General features: G+C 40.9%; 1 protein-coding gene across 1 annotated transcript in view; it reads right to left on the bottom strand.

Annotated features, from left to right (window-relative positions):
- Gmps (guanine monophosphate synthase) overlaps positions 1–7,939 on the bottom strand; it is a 39,021-nt gene extending 31,082 nt beyond the window's left edge. The window contains exons 1-3 of the mRNA XM_021195484.2: positions 7,762–7,939; positions 3,784–3,965; positions 1,749–1,863 (exon numbers count right to left, since the gene is read on the bottom strand). Of these exons, the coding sequence (XP_021051143.1) occupies positions 1,749–1,863; positions 3,784–3,965; positions 7,762–7,788 (324 nt within the window). The 5' untranslated portion in view covers positions 7,789–7,939. The remainder of the gene's footprint in view (positions 1–1,748; positions 1,864–3,783; positions 3,966–7,761) is intronic.
- Positions 7,940–11,006: the final 3,067 nt, after the last annotated feature.

Raw genomic sequence — 11,006 nt, 5'->3', positions numbered from 1 at the left:
AAGAGAAGAGAAGAGAAGAGAAGAGAAGAGAAGAGAAGAGAAGAGAAGAGAAGAGAAGAGAAAAATGGGCATGAACTTTATCTGTAAACCACAAAAGTGGCCAACTATGGTTTTTACCCATCAGTGAATGTGAGGATTCAAACCCTAGTGTTTGCTCTTAACTGATGAATCATCTCTACAGCCTCTTGGCTATTAACACAGAAAAAAAAGAAACCTTTAAGAGTAAATAATACATATATATGTGTATATGTGTATATGTGTGTGTGTGTGTATACATACACACAAATATATATTAGCAGTTATTAATATAGTAAATACTTGAGTTAAAAGCAAATGTAGTATGATGGCTATTCTTGACCAAAACTAAAATTAACTGAAGATCAAGTTTCTGGGCACATCTGTGAGGAATTTTTAATTGGCTCATTTGACATAGGAAGACAGACCCGTAAATCCAGATTGAGGGTAAAGAAACCTTGTCCTCATTAAAATCTAGGCCACACCTTCTCCAGGCAGCCAACATGAAGAAACAAACTTTGGTCTTTGCCTGTTTACCTCTGCTTACCTCACTGGCATTAGAGACTACTTCTTTGGGATTCTGATGTATACTCAAGTCCAACTGAGATGTCCAGCCTCAGACTAATGGATTCTTAGACTTTCCATTAGAAGAAAGCCAATGTTGGACTAGCTGGACCATAGCCTGTAAGCCACTGTAATAAATTCCCATTTGATCAATCGATTGATAGATAAGACAGATTCATTTTATCAATTCCATCCCTCGAGAGAACCCTGACTAATGTGGGGAGAGAAGGAGGGGTTGCTTTTTTTTTTTTTAACGAAAACGTTACAGTACTCAAGAAGCTTCAGCAGGAAGAGTAACAATTTGTGGGTTGTTTAGACTATGCAGCAAAAAGTTCTTTACCTAAGCAAGATGAGAGAGACAGAAGAAAGATGGAGAAGGAAAAAAGGAAAGAGGAATGAAAGGAGAGGGGATGGGGGGGACAGAGAAAATGTGCTAATATGCAATAATGCATTAAGCAAGGATGATTTCTAGCTGTTTCCAGATGATCCAATCAAGTAAGCCAATGTTTAAATGTTGTAATGTGATAACCCTAGGCTTACAAGCATAAGGGAGAACTTACATATCTGGTTTATGTTTTTATTCCTTTAGATTTTATTTAATAAAATTGTTTCTTTGCTAAGTCAGAGGTTAGCATGTTTTTGTTTAATGTTATCTAACATCATGCTCAATATTGTTCTTGTCTAATAAATAGTTAAAATGACAATTGAGAATACAACAAACGAAAGTTTCTAGGAGAAACAACAGGAATTCTCACTGTTTAAAAGTGTACAGTCTTGGCACATAAAGGAGCACACCTTTAATCCCACAACTTAGGGAGGCAGTGGCAGGACAATCTCTGAGTTCAAGTCTAACCTAATTTACATTACATGTTCTATGCTAGCCAGTGGTACATGTGAGACCCTGTCTCAAATAAGTAAATGGATGGATGGATGCATGGATGGATGGGCGCATGGATGGATGGACTGACAGAAAGACAAACAAATAAATAGTAGTCTCCTAAGTGGTCTAATTACTTCTGAACAGGTTTCCTTACAAGGTCAGTACCATGACAGAATAGCAATATACAATAGTATGTGGCCCAAATTATCTTAGAGACAAACAGTATTTAAATCAAAAGAAGAAAACATTAAGTCAACTCTCAAACTCAATTCAATTCAATAAGCTATACCTGCATGCCATAACAAATTCCTAGAACAGGCTTGCCAATGGTAAATATTGCTGGATCAAACCAGGGAGCATCCTCTGCATACACAGAATTAGGTCCTCCAGATATGATAATAGCCCTGTGGATTGATAGGAAGGGGAGTCAGTAAACAATGTGATTTTTAGTTTTTAATTATTTAATACAACAAAATATATATATATATATATATATATATATATATATATATATATATATAGGTTGAAGAAAAAAAACGGCCCTCTGTTTTTACAGATCTCAATACTGTAGTTGTTCCTGATACTCAACACACTTGGAAGACAGTTCTTTATCAACTACCCCTGGGAATATGACGAAGAACGTGAGAAGGGTGAGAAAAATTGCCTAGACCACACACTGAAAAGCTGAGTGTGCAGCAGAGGTATACAGAGAAGGAAAACCTGTATGAAGGAAAGAGAAGGAGCAGTAAGAGGAGAAGGAGTACTTGAGGCAGAAAAATCATGAGTTCAACCTTAACCTCAAGTTGCATACCAAGTTCGAGGCCAGACTGGACTACATAAAGACCCTGACTCAAAAAAAAAAAAAAAAAGAAAGAAAAAGAAAAAGAAAACAACAGACCACATTGCTAAGCTTTATAGTGCATGACTCTAATCCTAGTATTTGGGAGGGAGGTTGCAAGAAAATCACCACAAATTTCTACAATATTGAATTCAATAACAGCCAGAGAGAGCTACAAGGCAAGAGACTGTTTTGTTTTCTTTTTATAAAGAAAGAAAAATGGAAATATACTCAGTGTCCTGTGATACGACTCATCAGGTAAAGGCACTTACTACGAATCCTGATGACCTGAGTTTGATTCTTCAGATTCATATGGTGAAGGAGAAAACCAACTCCCACAAACTGTCTTCTGACTGCCTCAAGCTCACATGTAGATAGATGTACACGTATACACGCACACAGTTTAATTTTTAAAAATAAGACATTTGAAGAGAAAGATGGCACACCTAGTATTAAGTGTTAAACCCTAGACAACTGGCTGAGGTGCTCATTAACAGGTCAACAGGTTTGCAGGCTCCCTACATCCCTCAGGGTATGTCACCTACCAGGAACTTCTCCAGCTCAGCCATTCCCTACATAACACAGCCATTTTTTGTTAACTACCCTTTTGGTCTAACTTTTACTCTCTTGGCCAAGGCTGTCCTGTCCCTCTTGGTAGGCAACTCCTCCCAGCTTTCCACTCTCCTTATATGACCGGACTCAAGGTCAAGTTCACTCTGGACTCTCTCAGACATCCCTGCCTCTGACTGTGCTCTCCTTTTACCTACAATACACTTTCTCCTCCACTATACATCAGAGCAGCTATTTCCTTCCTTTTTTATTTCTTTATTTTCATTCACGTAGTATAAAAGTCTAAGTCAACTAAGGATGGCCATTATAGTCACTTCTAGGGAAAAACTGTGAGGCACCAATCCATATGAAAGGAAAAAACAGTACAAGCTGTCAAACCAAAAAGTCTCACATGCGTTGGCTGTCTTGCCTGTTAGGGACAGGGGCCACTGGAATTAGCCTTATATGGCTTAGGTTTTTCTCCTTTAGCAACAAGTTTTTCAGCGTTGGAAACAAAAGAAACTTCTGTATAAATACTTCTTTCCTTTCAGCTACTCTATCCAACCATTTGTACATTTTTCCTTTGATTAATTAAATACTCTAAGAGCAATGAACAAATGATCACTATAATTGCATTTAACTGTAACCCACAAATCATATAAAATAGAAACTATTCAACAAGGTGGTCAGCTGTATAATGAAAATAGAGGTAAACTCCCCAACATCATCAAAACAAACAAAATTTGAAAACATCAAGGTAATTTTTTAGACTAAAAGTATAAATTATTCCTTTTAAATTCCAAATCAGAGCTATAGGAAATTTCTTACAAAATTACACTGGATTTTTATAGAAAAAGTCAATGCCCAAGAAAACTAATTATAAAATATTCCAAAATCTAAACTCAATCTCATTGACGACATATCAATCAGAGGCTACCGAAATCCTTGTTCCTTTATAGCAAAAGCTGGTGTTTCCAAGGGGAAGATTTCAGACTGCACAAAGAGCTCCCGCACTCTTCGGTCAATGACTTTCCCATACTGGGCTCCAGCATCCAGAATGACAACAGCTCCTTCGTAATGGTGAGAACCATCCTTAAGATCTCCTCCAGCATTCTCCGGCTACAAGTAAAACAAACAGAAATTCTTACTTACAAAAATTGTATGACTAGGGGCTAGTAAGATGGCTCAGCAGGAAAAGACTTGTAGCCAAGCCTAAGGACCTGAATTTGATGCCTGAAGCAAAGCACATGGAGAAGCAATTCCTGTAAGCTGTCCTCTGACCTCCACATGCACACTGTGTCCCCAAATATACAAAACAAAATGTTTAATTACACTGTTTGAAAAAATAGGGAGTCACTGTCAGCTCCACCAGACAGAAATGCAAACTGTTAACTTATGTTGTATTTCTAAGGTATGGATTCAGAAGTTCTTTTAAGTGTAAGACGTTAGTATGCACCCTTTCGTGGACACATGAAGCTATGAGTGCAAGGTGCCATTACTGACTGATATGGTCACTCCTTCTGAGTTTTATGTACACCTTCACGAAGGAAAACAATCCTGCTCTGTTAGCAGGTCTGATTGCTGCCTGTTATGCCAGCATTCACATCACTTGTGCCTCCTCTGGACAGAAGGTGATATGATCATCTCATTAGGCACAGCATTCCTGAGAAGCATATCAATGAGGTAATTAAAGCCTGCTGCTAGAATATAAGTATGGCCACTTTCACTTTAAAATCTCTTAAAGTTGTCTTACTGTTTACTTGGGAAAAACAGAATACATACATCTAACCTAGAACACTTTTATTCTTAATTTTAAACTTTCAAACCTGTCTGCTAAGTATAAAATTTTAACACCTCTAGAAAGTAATTTAGCAAAACCTAGAGGTGTTATTTATTTTTTACAGCCAATTTAACATAACCTAGAGTCACTGGGGGGAGGAGGGGTTGAGAGGGGCTGGGGAAGAAAACCTCAACTACCTGTATCTGTTTGGGCTTGGGAGGGGGTATTTTCTGAGGGCTAAATTCTACAGAATGGCCTGGCCCACAGAAAGACTACCATAACTAGGCAAATAGTCCCAGGATATTAAAGAAAGCTAGCCAACTGTAAGTTTGGAAAGAAGAAAGCAAGCCTGCAAGCACCATTCCGCACATTTTAAGTCTTGACTTTCCTCAGTGATGAACTGTCCAGGTGTTTAAACCAAACTCCTTTCCTTACCAAGTTGCCTGTGGTCAAACTGCCTTATCATAGAAAAGAAGGGAACTAGGACAAACGGGCTAAGAGATATATATTGGACAATAATGCAAAAGTAGAAGAGTGGGCATGAATGCAACAAAATTTCCCATGTTCCAAAAGCAACTGATGTTGGATGATAAATCCAGTGCACTATTTTAGTCTGGGCTCTTATCATGGTTTCTGCAAGACTTGGGACTGGGGAGAGGATCCAGAGAAGGGACTAGAAGGGAAGAAGAAGAGAAATAGGAGAAACAAAGAAGAGGATGTAGGTCAGTAGACTGCCTGCCTGCAAAGTGAGAAGCCCTTTATTGCTCTTGTTTCAACTTTGCCACCATTATGAGAAAATCAAGAGCTTACTAGCATCAGAAGAGACAAGACAAAATGGGGCTAGACAATGACAGGTGGTACAAATTTCTGAACAAAGAAAAATAATACAGTTTTAAGTTCTTTATTTCTGTGCTTTTTAATTATCATTCTCATGGCTATAGCTGTTAGGTCATAGTAACATAATCACTATATAGTGTAGTGGTATAGTACTTTACAACCCAGGTCCACCTGCCCAGGGCCGGTACCTCCTACAAAGTAACCCATCCTATCCACATTTAAAAAAAAAAAAAAGACCTACAAACTTGCCTACAGGCCACCTGGGAGGCATTTTCTTAGCTGCTTTCCATTTATCTTTCCAAGTAACAAAAAGACAAACAGAACATTCATTTATATAAAATATTGGTACAGAATTGTTAAAAGTTTTAAAAACAAGGGCTGGGGTAATGGCTCTAAGGCAATGAGCACTGCATTGGTTGCTCTTCCAGAGGATCCAGGTTCAATTCTCTGAACCCACATGGGTTCACAACTGTCTGTAATTCCAGTCCCAAGGGATCTGATGTCATTTGCTGGCCTCCATGAACACACGGGCATAAACATGTGGTACACAGACACACTTGCAAGAATAACACCATAAACTTGTGTGTGTGTGTGTGTGTGTTTGTGTGTGTGTGTGTGTAGGAGGCTAGCCTTACACTGATGTATGTCTCCACATTGATGGTGCTGGAATAGCATCTATGATGGTTAATTCTAATAGGCCAGTAATTAAAGAATTACTTTATTACTTTAAGTTTTCTGCATTTTATTTTTAAAATCCTTATAACAGTGTTTTGCCTATATGTTTGGCTGCACCATTTGCATGCAGTGTCCACAGGGACCAAGTGAGGGCGTTGGATCATCTGGGCTGGAGTTACAGACAGCTGTGAGTTGTTCACTCTACCACATGACCTTGACATAAAATTTAGCTATTCACCTTAAACTCAAATATATCACAATGATCAAAAATATCATCTTAAGAAAATGTTGAGCAGGGCAGTGATGGCACACACCTTTCATCCCAGCACTTGGGAGGCAGAGGCAGGCAGATTTCTGAATTCAAGATCAGCCTGGTCTACAGAATGAGTTCCAGGACAGCCAGGACTACACAAAGAAGCCCTGTATCGAAAAAAAACAAAACAAAATAATAATAAAGAAAATGTTGAAAAATACAGAAATAATTTTGTAAAAATACTCTTCTAGACACAGAATGTTCTATAATACCGCAGCGAACTCATCCACCATAAAGATGAGTTCCAGTGAGTTGTAAGATTAAAAATTAAAGGCAAATGTACAAAACTGTAAGGTGAGACGTATTCTTCAGACTATGACAGGTGCCAAGGTTTGAAAATATAGGAGCTACCTAACAATGTTTTTTCATTTGTTCAACACAGGTTTTGAATGATTTCTACATATTAAGCAGCCATTCGCGAGTTTGTGATACTTAAGTTCCATGTTTGCAAGGGTAGAAATTATTCCTGGCTCTAGAACAGCTATCCAAAAGTTTGGAGTTTCATACACCCGAAGAGAAATTTAACCAGATTTCTAAAGCTAGGTCACAATCATGCACAAGAGTGATGTACACTTTGCTAAAGTACATTATATTTCAACATTGCAGTTTCTCGATGACAAAATTGACTTTGTGAAGGTCAGAAAGCTCTCCAGGTCAAAGACGATTAGGTGGGAAGGGAAAGAGGACCAATTCAGAGGCCAGGCAAGAAAGAACGACGTCTAAGGCTGGGAGTTGGAAGCCACAACCGGGCATCAACGGCCCAACGTTCTCGCGTCTTGGCTAACGCAGTTAATCAACTTTTTCCAGCACCCGGGGAGAACCTGGCTCCCAAGAAAAGACCCCAAAGGCGGGAAAACGTCCCCGAAAACTAGCACGTAATACACGAGACAGTGTGCGCAGGAGCAGAACCTTTAACTCTTCCCCTCCGAGGATGGCGGGAGAAGAGGGTGACGGAGCACACCCGGGACCAAGAAGCTGCGGTCAAGGGAGAGACAGAAAGGCCCGCACTAGGCGGGAAAGAATACAGGCCCGCCTGGCCCGACCCTGCCCTGCGGCTGAAGGGCCTCGAAGTCCCAAGAATAGCGGCCCACGGCCAGGTCGCCTCTGCGCTGGAACTCGATGCTTTCGGCCGTGGGGGCCGCTCCCGCCGCTCGGATCCACGCACTAGCAAAGCCAACAAAGGGCCTCCGAGGCCGTAAAGCCGCGCCGCAGGCCGGGCTCACACACGCACAGCGCCACTGGGCCGGCCAGACCCCCAGGCCTCGCTCCCGCTGCCGGAGGGCGGCAGAGACGCCAAATCACTGACTGACCTTGGAATCTCCGTTGCACAGGGCCATCGGGGGCCAACGCCGCGGGTGCAGACTGCTGGCAAGGCCTGGACGCGAGAAGCTCAACACCCTGACCGGCAGAAGCGAGGGAGCACAGCGGCAGCCCGGAACCTGATGGCGGCCTCAGAAAACAGAAGCGCGCGCTGCCACTGCCTCCAGCTTCCGCCCGACCGCCTCTAACCGGCCCCGCCTCTCAGAGGCGGGGCCATGCAAGCCCCGCCCTCGTCGTCACAAAGCCTACCAGAAAGGAAAGTATCAGCTATGCCCCCAGACGGGGCTGTGATAGCTGACATTAAGTAGTGGCTACATACCACCTCAAACCTCAATTCTTTGTAAACTGCAAGATACATTTAAGTAATGAATTCACTGTGTCACAAATAGTAGTGGCTCAATTTTTCTGGTTTTTTGTTTTATTTTGGTTTTGTTGTTTTTCTAAATCAGGTCACTCTGCAGAGGAGGCTAGCCTCAAAGTTATATCCAGCTGCCTCTGTCTCCTAAATGCTAAAATTAAAGGCGTGTGCCACCACCTCAGGTTTTTTTGGGTTTTCGAGACAGGGTTTCTCTGTGTAGCCCTGGCTGTCCTGGAACTCACTTTGTACACCAGGCTGGCCTCGAACTCAGAAATCCGCCCACCTCAGTTTTTTAACAATAATCTGTAGATTTCTCAGAAAGCCTACCTTGTTGAAGAAATTAGTTTCTATTTACTTGATTGCCTGTTTGGTTTTTGTTTGTTTGTTTCTTTCTTTCTTTCTTTTGTAAGAATGAATGGTAGCCAGTCACCACCTTTGATCCCAGCACTCTGGAGGCTGAGGCAGGCACATCTTAGTTCCAGGCCAGATTAAAATAAAAAAAAAAAAAGAAAAGAAAGTAAATAGAAGAAAAATGTTCAGAGGCTCTTGATCTCTCTCTCTCTCTCTCTCTCTCTCTCTCTCTCTCTCTCTCTCTCTCTCTGCTACAGAGTGAGTTCCAGGACAGCCAGGGCTGTTTAGCTGGGTCATTGAGCAGGATGGCTGGGGAGATGACTCAACAGGTAAGAACTATCCAACACTGAAGACCTGAGTTTAATTGCTAGCATCCACATCAAACCCAGGTGTGGCCACATCCATCTAGAAACCCAGAAATGTGGAGGACAGAGATAAAAGAAGCACATGGGCTTACTGGCCACCTACCTAGCCTCAGGCTTAATGAGAGACTGAGAGACCCTGTCTCAAGAGAATAAGGTGGAGGTTGATTAAAAAAAAAAAAAAACATCCTCCCATGGCCTCTGTGCATATAACCACATGTACACATAGACCCCCCCAACACACACACACACACACACACACACACACTGAAATAAGAACGTTTGCAAGCAACAGCAAAAAAGAATGGATGATGTGGTGTCATTGGTGTCCTAACACTTGCTAGTGCATCCCTGTGAGTTGGAGGCCAGCCTAGGACACATAGATTCCAATTCTAAGATTGCCTGGGCTACAAAAATAGATAGATAGATAGATAGATAGATAGATAGATAGATAGATAGATAGATAGATAGGGAATAGAATTAAATCAAAGAAAAATGTTCAGAAGCTCGCTCTCTCTGTGTTCTAAATTCCTGTCATGGTGTCATGGGGTGATGGTTAATCTCAGCTCTCAGTGTGACTGAGTCTGGAATCAACTAAGAGATAAGCCACTGGGCACAAGTGGAATAGATTCTCTTGAGTAGGTTATCTGTTGTCATCATGTTCCCATGATATGCAGATACAAGAAGATCCAAGGGAAAAAATTTGCTTTTCTGATTATGGGACTTAAGTTTTGCTGTGAGTTTATTTATGTGGTCACTGCTGCTAACATTGTTCTTCACTGATGAACAGTCTTTTCAGCCTTCTAATGTGGACTTCAGACCATGGCTCTCCAGGAATCCTCAAGGTCCTCAGTATATAAGACTAGGACAATTGGGGTTATCTCAACAGCTGAGGTCTGAACAGCTAGCTACCAGGCGATTGGGCTGTCCCGGGTGTAGTCAGCCACTGTTCAGCAACCCAGACTATTTCAGATAAGCCACTCTAAGAAATTCTCCTTTACTAGTCTCAGTTCTAGGCTACTAAAAAGCCCTGAGTAATACTTGGGATTGGACCTAGAGCAGCACACATACTAAGACAGCTCGTTGCCACTGACCTATATACGAAGCACTCCTTTATTTTCTATTTTTACTTGGATCTCAGTAAGTTAACCAAACAGGCATGAATTTACTTTGTAGCCTAGGCTGGCCTTGGCCTTGGGACCCTCTTGTCTTATCATGCTAAATAGCTACAGTCCCAGTCTTTCACCAGCAGGTGCAACTGAATACCAAACTGCTAAGTTGTTCATTACTCAGAGATCTGGCTGCCACTAGCCTATGTGCACTGCAGCCTGCACCTTACTACAGTACATATTGGGACACCAGAAAAACCAGAAAAAAATGACAGGAAAGGAGAACTGCAGTGGGTGATAGAGGTTACAGATAGGATTTATGATAGACTATCAAGTAATAAAGCTGGAGATGTTAAAGAATCATTTTCAGCCATCATAACAATAGGAAATTAGGACATGAAATATTAGTGGATGCTAAAATGAGAGAATGAAAGATAAGAAGCAAGTTTTATTTATACTGTCACAGAGTATCTTCCCTCATAACACTTATTACTTATGCAATGTAAAATAGCAAATTTTTCTGTCTTTGCTTGTTTTTGAGTAGGGTTTCACTGTTAATCGTTGCTAGCTATGAACTAGACATTATCCAATTGCATTAGCTCCCAAGTGTATATGCTACCACATCTGATAAAATTTAGCAACTTTAGAGGTGCCTCAAGTCACGCCTTACTTGAGTTATCAACATGAATATCACAAATAATACAATAAGTCAGTATCATGTCTCACTTGATGGTCCAAGTGAAATGAGAAGAATGTTACTGTAGTTCTGCCTAAAGTTCATGAAAGAAATGGAAATCAACTAAAGACACATCCACAAAATAACTGGCCTATGATTGTATCCAGTTATTTCTTTATGAAAACAATACCTCTAAACCTGACCATTAAAGACGACTTTTTCCCTGCAATTAGGGGCAGAGTTTATTCATCAAGAATATCTTTTCTCAAAGACAGCATTTTCAACAAATGGTGCTGGCACAACTGGCGACTATCATGTAGAAGAATGAGAATCGATCCATTCTTATCTCCTTGTACAAAGCTCAAGTCTAAGTGGATCA

The sequence above is a fragment of the Mus pahari genome, chromosome 4 (genome assembly GCF_900095145.1).
Source record: "Mus pahari chromosome 4, PAHARI_EIJ_v1.1, whole genome shotgun sequence".
NCBI lineage: Eukaryota > Metazoa > Chordata > Mammalia > Rodentia > Muridae > Mus > Mus pahari.
This window is presented reverse-complemented; position numbering and strand designations above follow the sequence as displayed.